Source organism: Argiope bruennichi, chromosome 6 (assembly GCF_947563725.1).
Source record: "Argiope bruennichi chromosome 6, qqArgBrue1.1, whole genome shotgun sequence".
Lineage (NCBI taxonomy): Eukaryota > Metazoa > Arthropoda > Arachnida > Araneae > Araneidae > Argiope > Argiope bruennichi.
This window is the reverse complement of record NC_079156.1, coordinates 135,127,210-135,146,278: the sequence shown is the minus strand read 5'-3', so window position 1 is coordinate 135,146,278 and position 19,069 is coordinate 135,127,210. Positions and strand designations below refer to the sequence as shown.

Sequence of the window (19,069 nt, the reverse complement as noted above, 5' to 3'; positions counted from 1 at the left end):
AAATGATGCCATTTTGAAAGGGAAAAACTTCGTTTCCCTCAAGAGATAAAGAGAATATATAATTTATATTCTCAGTTATTTCTTCCACTCAACATTACCAAATGGGAAACGCATGAATGTAACAATCGGTTCTAGTCTAGTAAATTGATGAAAACGTCCCCCGAAATCGAAGTGAAGTTTTATTATTTCATCATAATATTTCTATTTGTTAAATGTACCTTTTTTATACCATTGTAATGTTGTATACGTTTACCTTTTTTATTACCTTTTTTACCTTTTTTTATACCTTTTTTATACCGTTGTAAAAATGTACCGTTTTTATACACCTCGTCAGAAAATATTTTTGAAGTTTATCGTCGGTGTTTCATAAATATGTTTCTTTTAGTATGCGCATCTTAGGTTTTAGTAAAGGCGTTCACCCAAAAATGTCTTAGCGATCCATCGGTCGATCGTGATCGACTTTATGCCCACCCCTGCTCCATGTCATACAAAAAAATAAAATAATAATAATAATTCTATTAAAGATTTCACGTTTTTTTAAGAAAAAATTCGGACTTAGAAGCTAAACAAATTCTTTCTAATAAATTTTTATTGACTTATAATATCATTTAATTTAACTACAGAAATTTTGGAACATTTTTCTTTATATACATTACTCAAAATTATTATAAAAGTTATTCATTTTGGCCAAGTTCAGATGTAATGCACACCTGCTTCTATAGAAGCCAATTGTATCTGCTGCGAAATTTTGCCACCGCAAAATCTGAAGAAACGGGCTTATTTCTCCAGCTGGACTCGCCACATGATGAATGAGTCACGTAACTGTGAGGGCTTTTAATTGTGACGCTCAATCCAATCTCGGAGGGGTAACTCCAGGACGGTTTTTGTTCAGCAGGAAAGTTTCCAATTAAGAGGAACCGCGGCGACGTCTTTCCGGTCAATCTGCAGAGTCCGCGGCCAAGATTGAGTCATCGAAATTCAATCTGCCCCATTGTGGCTGGAACGGACCACATTGATTGACCTCTTCGCAACTTTCCCCCCTCTTTCCCTGAGAGGACGTGGGAACTCGTAACAAGGGTATTACAAGTTCCATTTACGAGTGGTGAATGCTTTATTTGGGCTCGTTTGTTACGAACGACTTTTTTTTTTACCTCTTTTTTTTATAAGAGGGTGATAAAAGTAATATATAGAATGGATAACTTGAAGTGGATAGTTGAATTCTTTCAATGTATCTGCTGAATGATTTTAGAAGTTTAGCATGCCCATTATTTCATAATGGTTTTTTTTTGGGGGGGGGGGAGTATTTTTGACAAACGGTTATGTTTGAAAATTGAACCTCCATAGTATTAAAAAAAGAAAAGAGGTGCAGAAAAATGTTGGGTTAAAGGTTATATATGAACAAAAACCTTTTTGCGATGTCAAAATTTAAGAAAGTTCAGTTTTACAAAGTTTTCAATAAATACTTATATAGTCTCTCCAAAGTGAACGAAAATAAACAAAATATTTAGGAAACACATCAAATTGTATTTTATTTATTAACTAGGTGATATATCCTGTGCTGCTCCAAATTAAAATATTTTCACGTATAATATTTTTAGTGTAAAATCTTATTTTTTTGTAATAATTATAATATATCTAATCCTTTCATTACATCATATTACTTCATAGAATGACCTCAGATATTGGTAATTTGTAATCTTCTAAAGATGAAGAGTATATATGAATTCTTTCTTTCATTTCTTTTGTGCACTATTAAATAATTGCCTTAAACCAATAAAAAAATTTCCAAATGAACCAGAAATTTCAAAGAATATTAGAAGAATAGATCAGTCTTATTACCTGTATTTTGAAATCATCTTTGTTGAATTTTAAAACTAGTAATAAAAATTTAAGAAACTTCGTATATAAAGAAATTTCGAAATCAATGAAGAAGTAAAATTTTGAATTTGAAGATAATAATAAAATATTTCATATAAGATTATTTGTTTCGAACACTGTATAAAAACGGAAAAAATTGGGTTAATTTCTAATTAATTAAACATTTAATTAACTTTGAAAAGTTAACATTATTATTGCTCTTGTCTTAAAGAATAGGTGTGCGAAGTTGACTATGGCTCATTCGTTCAATTAAGGTAAATACATACATAAATAATTTTATTTATATTAAGGAAAAAAATCTAATATCTTAAAATGGATATTGTTTAAATAATATCTTTATTCTATTCTTTACAAGTCTACAATAACAATCATTGAATTCAAAGTTAAACTTATTTTTTCGAAAATCAACAGTCAAGACATACAGTGGATAAAAAAAGTATTGGCAATTGCCTATAAATGATCATATTTGCTAACAAACTATGCTTACAAATGTTCTTTTAACATAGCGATTACAGAAGGAGAAAAGACAAACAAATATAACGAAATTTTCATTTAAATATTTTTTTAGTCAAAATCTACGAGAAAATCCAAAATTTACATGATAAAAAAAGTATTGGCAAAATTATGAAATTGACAAAATTATGAGCGAAAACAAAATCAGTATATGTTTAGTACTTTGTATGCATACCTTCTGGATCTATAACAGTTTGTAATCTATTTCTCATAGAGAAAACTAAGGTCTTTGTTGTACTGTTGGGAATTTTGTGCCACTCTTGCAAGAGTAAACGTTTGAGGTCGTCTTTACTTGAAATTTTATATTTCCTGATTTCTAGATCCAGCAAGTGCCATAAATTTCCAATTGTATTGATGTCAGGCGATTGAATTGGGGTTTTTAACTGGCGAAGAGCATTGTAAAGTAGCCATTCACGGGTGAGATTCGCTGTATGCTTGGGGTCATTGTCTTGTATAACGAAAGATGTTCCCAAGCCAAGATTTTGGGCACTGATTTTTAAGTTATGGCGCAAAATGTCAATGTATGTACGTACTGTCATAATACCATCAATAAAATACAGGTTGCCAACTCCATAAGCTGCCATACAGCCCCGTCTGTACACTGAAAGTCTTTTGCGAAGTGAAAGCAACATCTCTAGCTATCTGGGGTGCACTTATTTTAGGGTTTTTCTTAACCTTGTTAATAATGGCACGTTTTTCTCTTGTAGAAAATATTCGAGGTCGTCCACTTCTAGTCTTATTTTCCGTTGATCCTGTTTCCTTGAACTTTTTTACAACACTTCTGACATTAAATAAACTTATATTCAACTGCACTTCTATAGCACGATAAGTTAAACCTTCATTTCTGAGCCTAACAATCATGTTTTTAACACTAACTTCCAACTCCTTCGATTTCGAAGTCATTTTACTGCAGTAATCGCAAAATAATGCATAGACACTTTTGGAGTAGTTTTACAGTCTTTATACCGGTAGAGTTTCTTATCAGTCGAAACACGTGATTTCAATGTAACAAAATTTGCATAGCAGTTAAAACTTTGGCAATATTTTTTCGACATCCAAATTTTCGATTTTGAAAGAAAAAATCGTAGAAAATGCAAATTTAAATAAAAGTTTTACTACTTTTATATATCTAAGATGTCTTGTATTTAATTACGACAGCTAAATTGCATAACATTTTATTTATTTGTCATTGTAAATTAAGGCAATTGCCAATACTTTTTTTACCCACTGTAGCTAAAAAGCTGCTTCAAAAAGGTGAAAAATGAAGTACTCAAGACAATTAAGTCCGAAAGTAACTTTTTAAGAAAACTACATTTCAGAACACATAATAATATTTTGGAAATTTTATGATTTAGAAGGACATTTTTTAACAGATTTCAAATGTTTTGAAATTGACTGTGCTAATCATTTTGTAATTTTGCATCAATGTTTTTCCATTTTCGAAGCAAAGCCGCATTCATTTCTGTTTTCATTTTAATGGGTTTTCGAATTCTAATCTCCAATTATCTTTAAAAGTACTCTTTTGGGTTTAAATCCAGTGAACATTTGTAGAAGTTCTGGATATAATACAAACAAGAATTGTGGGATATGTGTTTAAGATTATTATTTTGTCTTAGTAAGATTGAGATTAATAATTATAAACACAAGATAAATTATGTTACGAAGCATTTTTTTTTTGTAATATTTACTTTACTGTTACGCTTTATGCTTTTCAGTGATATGTAGTCTTTTATGCTAAACGCAGAGAACAAAAAGATCCGCTTTATTATTGATCAATCATGAACCATATCTTAAAGTCTGATCTCTGCTGATAATAAAGATGAATATGTATGTTGGTTTTCTATAGGCCAAACCGTTTCTGCTGACAATTTCAGTATTTATATCTTGAAGAGTAGAAATGTGCATCTAGGCGATATTATTATTTTTTTATTTTTTTGAAATTTTACATAAAATTTTAATTAATTAAAAATTAAGCCGAATTTTGATATTATCCCTTGATATCTTCCGAAAATATTACCGCACAAAAATTAATTTTACGCCGTTTCAAAATTTTAAAAATTGTCCTTTTTAATGAAATTAATTTAATAGTTGTGAACTTTTTTGCTGAATTTCAGGCAGTTTAAAATTTTTTTACCTAATAATCGATTTTTAATTATTAATTTAACAATGTAATAACAACGTACATTGTTACCTTGAAAGTCAAAGTGTTTTCATTGTTTCAATAAAATAAAATAGCTTGATTTTCTTCCATTGTGAATGTTAAAGGAAAAGGATTCTACTTAACATCTATGTAATTTTCAAAATTAATAAAAAAATGATAAGACTTTATCGCACAATTTGGAAAAAAAGATGAACCGGATATGGTTGTGATATTATGGGACTGATCTCCATTAGAAAGGTTCATGTACACGATAAATAGAACTTAACTAACACGACTTTCATGTCAGACTATTTGGTGGAATCACCCATATGAAGTTATAAAAAATGATTTTTCTGAAATCAAATATAACTATTACCTCCAACGAACTAGGTAGTCACCTGAGGTGGTTAGTATTTAAATAAAGATAACTATCTATTATGCTAGTAGTAAAAAAATTACTTAGTTTCGATATTCACATCTATTCCTATATACGATCCATTCAACACTTTATTTTTTTATTCGAACTTAGTTTTTTATTTCTTTCATACCTCATCATTATATATCTATCCCAAATAAAATTGGTACTGCTCTATCTCATGAAATTCTTCTCCGCTCTGAATGCCCGCGTGCCCAAGCTTATCTCTGTACATTTTCCGAAATTCGCTTAATTCAGCAAAAATTTTGACACAACTCTAATGTGGAATCTTCTTTGTTTTTGTCTGAATAAATTTCTTATAATGTGGAAAGAATTAACCTTGTAAGTGAACAATTTCTTGGTTGTCTCATGCGTCGATGTGATTTTGCTTTAGAAATCTTTTAATCTCAGCGTTAATAGACTATTGAGACAAATTTACTTACTTGCAACATTTAGGACATTTAGCATTTTTACGGTGAGAAAAAATTAGCTTTCGAATAATATTCATTGTTTCCTTACGCTTATGAGCTGGAGATAAGATAAATAAAGGATAAATAAATGAAATATTTTTTAAGAAGCATATAGGTAATGCTGATATCAAAACAATATTTGAAATGTCATCATTGTGTGAAAATAAAAATTGTAATACTTGATTAAATGATTATTATAATATTTTTAAGGAATTTGTACGAAAATGTGTTGAAATCTGATCACTCTTTGGTGCTTATTTTTTCTTTCCTGGTTACATTATTAGTGTTTATTTATTTTTTCTTTTCTGGTTATATTTATTACAAAAAAAATAACGATTTCACATTTAAATAATAAAAACAAATGGTCGATTTTGTTTAGAAATAAATCGACATTATGTAAAAAAATTATCGTCATTTTTTCTAATGCTTGATATGAGGGTTTTTCTATAACTTTCTAAAGTGTCCGACGACTTTTGGGACCTACTGGCTTAGACATGAATATATATTTGCATTATATAGTTTTGATGTAAAACCTTTGCACTCTCTTAGAGAATGCATTTCTTATTAAAAGTTCTCACCATTTATAATTAGATTATTTGTTTCCTGCATTCAGTGGCGGGCTGATCAAGTTGTCAGCTTGCCCAATGGCTGTAGGGCGCCTTGTATTTAAAGAAATAAGGGCCTCTAAGATGTGTAGTAAGAGTTCTCCAGATTGAACTTTAAAAAATTGATTTTGGAGCAGAGTGAAGCTTGGTGATCGCAGACAAAAAAAAATTCTTCATAGACATTTCGTATTCTATACGAATATCAATAAATAAGCCGATATTAAATCCATATTTGTTACAGATGTAGATGCCATCTATGAACTTTTCAATGAATCCTTGCAAGTCTCAAATGTGTCGAAATATATGAATGAAATCTATTCAAAAAAAGTTTGTCTGTCGAATTGCAGGGGAACACTACAATTTCAAAATAAAAGGAAGAAGGTAACTAACATTTCGCACATAGATTTCGTATTTTGTAGTGTAGCATTGTAACAAATTTTGTACCAAATGAAACCAGGGACTAACTGTCTGTCTGTCATGTAAGTAAACGCGGTTACTCAGAAACGCAAAGATGTAGAAATGAAATTTGATACACTATTTGAGCATTTAAAGTCTGGGACATTAACAAATTTCGAGTAAAACTTGTCTAATAGTTGATCGTCTGTCAATCTGCACTTTCACATACATGTAAACGTGGTCAAAGATTTGAATAAAGGAAATTTCTTATGTGATTTATTTGCAAATAGTGGTTCTTTATCAAACTGTGTCTTCTATCAAATGAAAAAAAAAGGGATTCAAACTACATATCGGTTTCCTTTACTTTATAATTTTTTATATTTACAAAACACTAACTATGTAATATTTCTGCCCTCGGGTTCTCAGGGGTCTTTACCCTCAAGAGCTGCTGCACCCCTCTTTCCGTTGTAACGATATCATCATCATTAACTATGTAGCTGTCACGAAGCATTCACATAATTTTTTTATACTTCCATATTACTAAGCAAAGTTTTAAGATTTATAACATGATAAAAGCCACAGTTAACACAGTAGATAGACTGTTGTTCGGTATTTAATGTAAACATAGTTTGAAAGAAAGTAAAAACATATGAAATAATAGCACTTGTTAGAATAATAATGCTGGCAACACATATAAATGTATTTATTTAAACATACCTGATATTTTTATGTGAAAACTGCTGATGTGCAAAATAATAACTATTTAATGCTGAAAAAATTAATTTTTAAAAGTTCTGTCTACTTCATAATAAAAATTGGAGTAGTATCGTTATTGAAATGGAGTAGGTCCGAATTGTCTCCTTGCTACCTTTTTTTAGATGCAGACCGTCACTACTTGCATTCAAAGCAAAGAACAACATTTCCAAAGGTGCACGCAGTAATATTTGCAAGCGCAATTAAGTAGTGCAATCTAACATTATCACTGTTCATTTCCCTCAGCGTATGATCTGTATGCTTCAGATTCAAGGAGCATAACTGAAAGAAATGGATTTCATTTTATTGGGTTTGGTGCGCAATTCCAACAAACTAAAATCCTGACCATTCAATAGTTAAATTCATTACATTAATTAAAATAAGATAGTAGTTTTTAATGAAGCCCAATTTCGTTTATTTAAATGCACTATTTTATTCATTATATGTTACTATTTTGTCTCTAAAACATAAAATAATTTAGTAGTTTTAATCACTAAATTTTAAAAAAAAGAATGTCATTATTGAAATGAATTGTAACAAATATTGAAGTAAAAGTTTAAGGAATTAATTTTATTTAAAAAGAAAGGGTAAAACACTTAAGCATTCCATATACATTAAAATATCATTTTTAAATGATACATAATAAATATGAATATATAGATATTCCTTTAAAGATCGATTATGTAAGAATTTTATGATTTTGCGATTAAATCTATTCATTAGCAATATGCAGTATTTAAATAAAAATGCAACTCACTACACCAAATAGAGTGTTTGAATTTAGATACTGATATTTTTGATTCATTTTAATTTGAGTGTTCTTGTAGAGAAGATCTCATTGCAAGGAAACAAAGGCTAGCGAGAAAGAGAATTGCATGACGGAGGACGAGACAAAGTCAAGAAAATAAAAATTAGCTATGGGAGTAACTTCACTTTTCATTTACATTTTTTAATGCTAAATTGTAGCAAAAATGAATAAGCTGAAGTTTGCCGATTCATAATATTCTTCCTTCATTTAAAAGTTATCGCTAATATTTTCTCGCGACATTTCTCTTTTTATTTTGTATTTAGAGTTGTCTTTTTTTCTGCTAATAGATCAATATTTAATCAATCTGATTTTAGAAATTTGTTTTGAGTGTTCGGGAGAAGAGTGGTAGGGAAGATCCCAATGCAAGGAAATAAACCCTTTTATGCAGCTATATATTTGCGTGTGCTAGATATAATACATTTTTTTCTCAAACATTTTGCCTACGCACATGAGATTTTCTCTTGCAATTGTTGTTATAATCGTGTGCCGTTCATATCCGAGACATCTTTAACAGAATGATAGCCCGTCTAGATCGAATATCTTGTAGCTTGAAAATAGTGAAACATTCGAGAACGGAACAGCAAATAAATAAATGTAAATAGTGCCCAAATATAGCAAATTGATAAAAGGACGATGCTTCTTATCTGCATCTCACAAAATTTATTATTGTTTTATTTTTATCCTTGAATATTTTCACCTTAAAGTACATACAAACAAAAAAAAAAGAACATTTTCGGATATTTGATACTTTTTTCTTCCATTCGCTTTGGAAGCCAGTTTCGATACTGGAAGTTTGATTTTGTCGATCCCCTCCCGGATGATGTCCGTTACTTTAACATCTCAACAATAAGTCCACTCTAACGAGAATTTAAGCTCCGATGCTTCCTCCCTCCCCCGTCGTTAGCATCTGCATCCCCCCTTCCATGTTTTATCGGTCACGTGAGGATGCTATTGCTTATTCATTATGCCTCCTCCTCATCAGTTCCGCTCCATTGATAACACATTAATAACAAAAAGCTAAAAGGGAGGCTGCAGTTATAGCTACAGGAAAAAAGACGTTTTTACCTGCTCTATCTAAATTAAAGATCTACGGGCAACGTCCACACCAACTAATTCTTATTCTATGTCTTCTTGAGGGGGATCGATGGATCTTTTATCTCATAGCTGGTTTTAGGATCTTTTTTTCCCCCACCCATATTATTCCTGGACCTTTTAATCTTGGCAAGTTGTCAGTTTTAGTACCCATTTAACGCGGGTTCAAAATGCGCGAAGATTACGGGATTAGTTGGAGAATTAGGGACAGGCGTCTTTTTAACAAAGGACGAGCAAAATGCTGGAAAGCATTTAAGTGAAAAATGGGCTTGTTCGCTTTGTATGATATTTTTTGTTTTTGTTTTGCTAACGCCTTCTTTTTTAAGACTTCATTTATTATGCTGTAATGTGTTTCGGTTACAATATGGCTGTGTATTTTGTGTGTTTTATTAACAATAAGTAAATCGTCCATTCTACTTCAGCTTTATAGACTCTTGTTATCACGACTTTGAAAAAACAGCTGCTACTCACTTCAAAAGGAGTAGGCCCATTCGAGATGGCACAAAATATGACTTGAAATCGTTGGATCCATTGAATCAAATCAAAATATCTTGTGATAGGTATCACTTATATTTATTAAAAAAATGCCTAGTAAATTGCTAATTAATAATGTTTTATATTCATCCCAATTATTTGACTGCAGTATTATTAAAAGCATATAAAATGCGATTTTAAACAAGATACGATGTTTAATTTATTCGATTAAAAGATTAATCAATATATTTAAGAATTTTTGTTAAAGAGCTTCTCTATGTCAGTACAAAATATAACCGACATATATTGCTCCGTTTCAGACGTTGTCAGTGTTGGAAATTACAATAAATGCTCTCGAATCGTCCAAATCCCAGCATTGATTTAGCTCAAACTATGAAGTTTGGAGCAATGCCATCCAAAGTTAGTAATGAAAACCCGTTTATGACGATGATCCGTTCAGTTGTCAGAGCAGCGTCATATTATCAAGTCTCCGCTTCTTTAAAGTGACTTCTTAAAGTAAAAAAGAAAAATCGCTTGATTTGAGATCAGATGAATACAGCTAATTTTCTTAGTAACTGCTGGTGGCCCACTGCGCTTGCCTGGATAGCAAATTCTTCTTTCAGAAAAGAAAAGCTTGAGCAATCTGATTATGTCCCGCATCTTTTCTAATTGTTTTGGTATATATTTAAGATAGTAAAATATCATTATGAATGTAACCTGTATTTCGACTTGAATTAGGATAACCATAGTATAAATTCGAAAATTCTTGGTGATAGAATCATTGTCGTATTTTTTTTCAATGATTAGCATTTTTGTCTCCAAAAAGTCCTTTTTGAGGATATTTGGTGCCGACAACAACGATAAAAACCATGTGTTAATAAAAATTTCTAGTGTATTCATTTATCTCTAGAATCATTGAGATATCTAACTATCCTGGCTTATTTTTTAAAAATTCTTAAACACTTTTCGGACATCCTGAAAATAAATGTAGTGTAATAGGATTATTGTTATGTTTAACATATATGGTAGCTTTCACAAAAAGGAATTTTGTATACCACATAACTGTTGAGAGAAAAAAAAAATTTAACCAAATGCACCTATTTTATTTACGAAAAGAATTTTATCTAATGTTACGGATTTCAAATATTTGTTGCTGTTTTTGGGAAAAACTCTTTACTTGCAGGAATAACTTTCTAATTTTTTATTTTTTTATTTTGTTTATTTTTTAACTCGCCATTTAGCACAGTGTTTCAGAAATACTACCTATTTTCATTACGTATATGTATTAAATTCAAAATGCGTATTTTCATTCTCGTATGGGAAATCTATTCTTAAATGATTAAAGGGTTAAAAATCTGCCTTGTTTTGAAACTAAAAAAAATACTGCATTGGATAAAATTAACTTATGAGCTTAAAACGAAGCCATACATGTTAAAATAAAAGGTATTATAGAAAAATTATAAAACGTTATGAATTATTCTTTTTCTTATGCGATGCATTTTTAAAGAACTACTAATATACTAATATGTAAAGATTACTTTGGAATTTACAGAATTAAAAAAAAAAAACCAGAGCCATTTATTTCCTTCTTTTTTCTCCCATCACTTCATAAAAAAAGAATGATAAAAATGTATTTCTTAAGTATCCTGATTGTTAATAAAATCACTTTATATAGTATAACCTTTAAAATATGGAATTACGGAAATAATTTTCTTAAGCAGAACGTGCATTAGATTTATCTGTTATAAATTTACAAATCTGTTGCGGTTTCACTTCTCGTAATGAGTGATGACGACATTTATCGAGTAATGCTTTAATACTAGAATCTTTTGATACAGTAAGCCTCAACGAAAAAATGAGACAAAATATTTTTATTTATAAAACATCAATTAAAATTATTTTATACTGCGCTGAGAATTTTTTAAAATGTTTATTCTTTTTTTTAAAGAATTATAGCATTTTTATCCCTTTAAAAAAATGACTCTTTTTTGAAAAATTCTTTCGAAACAAATCCGTCATTGCTGGTATACATGAGCAAGTTAAATCGATTTATAATTTGATGGCCGAACTTCGAAGTATGTTCCCTGAATAGGAATTTGGCGGCTTCATTTAAAATCCTTTCATTGCGCCGCCTTCTCAATAGGATTTACTTTTTATGAATAAAATGTTTGTCTCATATAAATCTCAAAGAATAAATTTGCCTTCCCATTTGCTTTGCTCGTAAAAAAACACAAGTGTGGAAAATAAATTTATAAAGGATGTAAACGAAATATTTTGTTTGATATGTAAACTTTATGTTATAGATAAGATTATTGCACTCCATTTGAAATAGATCTCAAATACAAAAATGATTATATGAAGAAGTGTAGACAAAAAATTGGATTGGTTCTCCCTCCCTAGTGGATACAGAAATTCATCCTGTCATCTACTCCTTACAGATGACAGGATGTGGCTCCTATGGAAGGGATTGTACCGGGCCGGCAATGGTACATAGGATTCAACCGTAGTTCCCGCCAACACTGTTCTGATACCCGGGCAATCAGATTTTTTCTTTGCTTCTTAGGGTGGTTCTAATGAGCTGTCTATGATTACGTTGAGAGAGTGCCTTAAGATCCCTGATATTTCTTGCCATTGATATTCATTTTAAAATGCCATTTTAAGTCTATATTTTACTTTATACATAAAATCTTTAATGCACTAAAGATTTAAATGCTGGTAAAAATTTTTTTAAAAAAAACTTGCAATGATTCGAAATTCTGACTGGCAATGAAATGTCCACGAAGATAAGAGATATAGAGCCTTACTTGATAATACGTTTATGAGAGTTATAACTATTATACCTCCCTGTAATGACAATTCAAAGATAAGTGCTGATCTGTGTGTCTGATTTTTGAAATGTCCGTACTGTTAACTAAAACCTTTCATTTACTTTTTTCAGGTCGTCGAGGTAAGAGAGGAATGAAAGGTGAACCAGGCGAGCCAGGCATAACGGTAAGGAAAGTTTTTTTAAGAGTATCATTGTTTTTAAAATATTATCTTTCTTCAATTATCACACTAATAATACCTAATAATTTAATTATAAAGAAGAAAGAAAACTTTTTTCAACTTTCGCTGGGAAACTCTTCCAAGATTTTCAAGAAAATCTTGGAAACATTTCCAATATGCCTTTCTGTGTCTTGGAATTTTTGCATATCGAAATGTATGCGTATCGAACTTTTTCACAAACTCAATTTATAGATCAACTGTATTTTAAAGCGTTTCATTTCTTTCAAATTAAATATTTTGATCTTCTGAATTCTGCTGAAAAAATAAAGATTTTACTATCCATATCACCATTGTGGAATATAAATGTTATTTCACAATTGTTTTTGAATTTCTTCGTTTTTTATCATCTTTGTTTGTTCTTATCCTTAGAGAATGAAGATTCTATATGAGCTTATTATTACTAAACTAATTGATATATACGTCATTATTTGGAAATAAAATTCGTTTATGCGTTTTAAAGTAAAAGCTACTTTTATATAAAATATTATAGTATACAAAAGCATTTTCAAGACACAGGTTTTGAAATAAAAGAGAAATTAAAAAAGACAGTCATAAAGTAGCTCAACATTTTAGCGTTGCTCTTCAAAAGAGTTTTCATTTCAAAGTCATCTACATAAACATTTCTAAAGAATTAATAACGACTGAAAAAATGACACAGAAATAAAATGAGTGTCCATGAAAAGATAATTTTTTTTTTTAATTTTATGACGCTTTAAATTGATTTGCAAGTTTCTATAAAAAAATGACAAAAACGAGATGACTCTTCCCTATCTTGAAGCGGTGCTCTCATCAAACATCTGTTTCATTTTGTGGCAAAAGCTTTATTTTTCTTGTCTTCATGTGAACGATTGATGGATGCTTGCCTGCTTTTAGACATTTTTAAATCACTACATTGAAACAAATAACAACTTTTTAAAAAGATATATATATCGAAATAAAACAGAAAAGTAAAAAAAAAAAAAAAATGGTTGAGTAGCTTAAAACTAACATAGATTTTAATGCGTTCATTTTTTAAATTAATAACACTTGATAGAAATATTGTACAAAATTGAGAACAGTATCAACGAAAAGATCAAGTTTTCATATTTAATATGATATTATCTAAAATTATTTATCCCAAATAATCGCCGGAAAAAGCAAAATGTCAATTAATTTATTATTAATTAAATAAAATCTTTTGCATTTTGAAAAGTTGACATTATTCTTTGGCTTAAAGAAAAAGTGCGCGAAGTTCATTTGAATGTAGGCCATATATAAAAACATATATACACGCATGGCCACAATAAATTTTATTTATATTATTATGATTGAATAACATCCACTTAATACTTTCCTTTCTTTCTTTGCTTGTGTTTTTTAGTTGTTTTCGAATTTTTAATTGCCAATCATTGCTTATATTTTTTCATGAATATATTTTATATTGAATCGTATGTTTTTTTTTTTTTTGTGTGTGTGTGTGTGTGTGTGTGTGTGTGTGTGTGTGTGTGTGTGTGTGTGTGTGTGTGTGTGTGTGTGTGCTTTGATAGGGCTTCATTTATCAAGATTCGTTTTCGATTTGGTTAGTTCCTTTCATATTCCTTGCTCTTTCAGTGATTTAATATTTCATTTTAATAAAATCTTTGTTAACAAGTTTTCTAAAATTGTAATTGCTGTTTTATCATAGATTTATAGCAGTATGTTTATGCCTCAATTTTTCTTTCTCGTAAACGAAGTATAGAGAAATGACTGTCATCATCAAAAATTCGAATTCGAGATTTTGACGAATCTCCAGGTTACAGACCTCTCTGAGTTCGAAAAACCCTTTTTTGGGAAATTGCCGTCTGTGACAAAGGTAACTCAAAAACGCTTTGAGCTGAACGGATGATAACTGGCACATGGCCTTTACACCGAATTTGAAGATTTCCTATAAAGTTTTAGCAAAATCTTTTTAGAGGAAGTCTGTCCTATCCGGTCGAATATGAATGAATGCAATAGCTAAAAACAAAAGAGAGCTAGAGAGATATAATTTTGTACATAGATTTAACACCTACTCTGTAAACACTTTTCAAATTTTGAGCTGAATTCAACAAAGTGTTGAGCGTTTGTCTGTCTGTACTTTCAGGAGTGGGTAAATGCAAGTACTCTAAAAAAAACAAAAAACAATGGCTTAAGTATATCAAATTTGGTATGTAATTTTGGGACTGCAATTGTACTTTTTGTCAAATTTTGGTTTAAATTAGTAGCAGAAAAAAAAAATCACCTTTTTTTAGAGAGTATACAAGAAAATTTGGGGAAAACTAAAACTTTGGAAGGAAAAGTTTATGTCATTAAGCGTCATCCAATGCACAACCAAATTTGGCGTCTTTGGTAAATACTACTGATATTTAAGCAGTTATAAGCTCACTTGTTATTTTTAAAGTAAAAACGAAATCCCTGTAAAATCAAAATTAATTTTTCAAGTTATAAAAAAGTCTTTTACAATGAAAAGTAAAGGCGAAACCTTCGCCACAATCTTGAATTCACCGTAAATCTTCTTCTCTTATTTTTTTTTTTTTTTTCATTTTCTGTTTTTTTTAAGGTTTTCTTCAAAACTATAAAAATTCTTCACTACTTAAGACAAGATTTGAAATTCATTGAACAGTTTTAATAGTAAACAGCAAATTATCCTTATACGATTATTTCATATTTTTCTTATCTTGGTTGAAAGTTTGTTACATTTTTACTCAAACTAGTATGGTACTCAGATATCAAATAACCAAGGATTTTATATTGATGCTGTGATTAAATTTAAATAAGTCTGTACAACTGTGAATACTAATGGTATTTTGTTTGATTAAATGGCAGCATTTCTATGACTTATGATTGTTCGTAAAATGTATATTATTTGTATTAAATGAGCTCCATAATCTTTGCCGATAACTCTAGCTGAATGGATAAAATGCAGCTATTAGATTAATCTGATTTAATGGTTGTTACAAAAAAAAACTTTACAAAATATTTTATTCTCAATTTATGAAATTTGTAACATGCATAATTAAGGCGCGAATTTCTTCTTCCTAACTTATCTCAGACCCTTTCATGTGTTTTTTTTAATTTAGTTATATTAATTTTCATTTGAAAACTACACTAGGACTATTTTGGGACATACTCCGCAATTTTGAACACCGATTATATGACGAGGACACCACCTGAATTGGATCTCTTTTTCCAAACTTCCATTTTACACCAGTGAGAATAATTTATTTCGGTTATTGGTAGACAGTTTATCCAATGAAGCACTTCATTTGAAAAATATGAATCAAATATTTACGCCTTTTTATATTTAATTGCTGGTTGGCACTGAGCTACAGAATGTGTAGAATTTAACCCCGACCGTTGATTTAACGCCTGGTTTATCCACATCAACAAGTGTCATTTTACAAAAATAATTAAATGAAGGGTAAAAACTTTTATCCTTCTTAAAACCATCTGTTTGTATAAAGTAAAATGTGGACTGTCGATAAGCTAAGATTTTCGCTTGTTCTCTTGATAAAAGTGACAAAATCATTTTCAAACCATTTTTCTTCAAAATTTATAACCATGTTTCCAACTATGGGACATGACAGGTCGCTCCCTAAAAGACCAATCCCATTATTTTGAGAAGAGAATGAAGGCTTTATTTAGCTGCGCGCCACCCAAACGAACTCGCTGCAATCAGTGCTAGCCTAATGGTTTCTCCACGTCACTCAGGCCGGCGAACACGGATTTCACTTAGAGAGTTATCAAAAACCGGCAGCCGAACGCGTAAATGGCGCTTAATGAACTCGAAAGAAAGAAAGTCATCTTCCGTCGTATCTCGCGAGTTTTTTAAGTAATAGCTTTCTCCATTCCCGGTTAAATGTAATTGCGATAATACCGAGGCTTAACAACTCATTTTGTGTTTGAAAGCTTTCCTCCATCTATTTTCCTTTTCCCTGACAACGGCACGTCAAAATGCATGTCAAATGACATTAGATCGTTGAAGAGACGTCATTCCGTTATTTGACTACTCCCTTTTAATCCCTTGTTCTGGAAGCTTTTGCGCTCTTTAAGTGCTTTGTGAAATGGATCAGTATTTAATTGTGACGTATAAGCAATTTTCGAGCGACGTGTTTCACAGATTTCATTCAGTTCTTTTTTCTTTTTTGTAAGATAAATTAATGCTTTGGTATAACTATTCATGTCTTAATAAATATTTAAACCAATTTTTTAAAAAATTTATATGTGATCTGTACATAATAAAGTGTTATCTACATTTTAACAATATATTTTTAAAAAATTATTAGTTTTTATCAAAAATTTAGTAGTTTTTTTTATTATTTTTTTTTACTGTTTGAAACAGGCGCATTGCATTGTGTAAAAAGCACAGGGTGGAAATAAAATAATAATTCCCTGTTTGGTGGCATCTGCAGCTAAAACGAATGAACGATATAAAACCACATTTCATATGTAGACTGTGGGAGGCACGGAAAGATGAATTTCGCAGAAGAAGAAAAATAATAATAATAATATTGTCAAAAGTTACCGATAGAAAAATATTGGCGCTGAAGTTACATACGAGCGATGAAATTTGCAAATCGAGATAGCTTATGTGAAATTTGTAGTGCGTGCGTGACAGCAGTGTGATGAATTCCTTGTAAAAAGAGACGAGCCAATGACCTGCTAGCAGTTCGTTCTTGACTTCTGCTGTTCGTGATTGACCGTTGATGTGTGCTTAATACGGGCTCTAACTTATCCCAGCATGCTTCGCTGGTAAAATTGTTCTACACTAGACAATGTTATGCCGTGGCTGCTCTTAAGTAAACCTGTATGTCTTATGCGCAGAACATAAGGCGGGTTGTTATGACCATTAAAACTGGCAGTTTATACGCAGCAGTAGAGTACAACGTACATCTTATGCAAAATGTTATGCACTGGAAAGATCAGCATATTGAAAATGTTGCACGTCTTTTAGGGTTCGATGAATAAAAGATCATTTTCTGTGAGTTTCGTGAATTCATTCATAACTGTACTCCCACAGCGCCAGCATTTCTCCTATCGACAACTTCTGGTCCTAATTATTTTTTTTTTCTTCTACGGAATTCATTTTCCCATACCTTCCATAGTCGGTATGTGAAATGTGGTTTCGTTTCGTTCATTCGTTTCAGATGTAGATGCTGCCAAACAAGGAACGTTATTTAATGGCCACCCTGTAGAAAACTATGGTTTGCTTATTTTTTGTTTTATAGCACAGTTCTTCATGCACCTTTTCACTTCTTTATAATTTTTTAATCATAACTGACCACCGATCTTTCATCATTTTATAAGTTTTTCATTTCAGCTCATTATGAACTTTTCCATTATTTTATACGTTTCCGATAATAGCTCTTAAACGAACTTTTCCATGTTGTAGGCTTTTGGCGAACATCCAATCCTGATTATTTCCTTGATTTTATATACTTTCTTTCTCAGTTCTTCATGAACTTTTCGATTATTCGTTTTTCATAATTTCTATTTCAGATCTTCACGACATTTTACGTGATTTTATCTGCTTATTCTTATTTCTTCTAGTAAAATTTTCTATTTCTTTGTTATATGTGCAGGCTCTACTATATATATATATATATATACTATATACTATATATATATACTATATATACTATATATATATATATATATATATGAGGTTCTCTTTGTTCTTAACGATGAATCGGGAGAAACAAATCAAAAATCTGGCCGTCTGAGATAAAATAACAGAAATGGGTTGATCGTAGAACATAAGAAGTTGACATAAATAAATTGCTTTATCCTCAACTCACACACTAAATGAAACTCTGTGAACAAAATAAATACACATATTGGTTAAAATGAAATTCTGTTAACGAATCTCATCGAACTTTTGTGAAGTTTCCGACGGTCATAACTTTTTATTCAATGAAAATGAATTCTCTACTCAGACCAACACCTCTACATGTAAACTTGTTTGTCGAAAAATCAACCTCTGCTTAAATTGTCATTTTCGGTAGCGATGTAGAGTTTGTAATGTTCCAATTATATTTTAAAAAATTGCCTGTTTTAAAACGCTGTATTAAAGCGCAATATCACAGAAACCGCATAAAGTAATCTCTGGTTCTCTGCTCGCATATGGTCGTCTACAATATTTTGAGAGCAGTTGCATCAAACTATATATATATATATAATGAATGATTAAAATATGCAAATCGGAATGATTTTTGTTGAAATTTTATTTAAAATTTTAATTAATTAAAATTTAATTAAATTTTGACGTCTCTGAATGATTTTTCAGAAAATATTAACACACACAAAAAAATTAACATCGTTTTAACATTTAAAAAATTGTTTTTTAAGGGATACCAATGTATCTCTTATGTATACGAATATTTGCTGCATTTTGGCAACTAAAAAAATTGTTTTTGTCTAATATCATCAATAGAATATATTGGTCCCCTGAAATTCAAACTGTTTTTATTGTTTCATCAAATA

General features: G+C 30.4%; 1 protein-coding gene across 1 annotated transcript in view; it reads left to right on the top strand.

The window, feature by feature from the left end:
- The window catches only part of LOC129971574 (collagen alpha-2(V) chain-like), a 195,380-nt gene that overhangs the window by 77,751 nt on the left and 98,560 nt on the right, over positions 1-19,069 (top strand). The window contains exon 3 of the mRNA XM_056085469.1: positions 12,483-12,535. Within this exon, the coding sequence (XP_055941444.1) occupies positions 12,483-12,535 (53 nt within the window). The remainder of the gene's footprint in view (positions 1-12,482; positions 12,536-19,069) is intronic.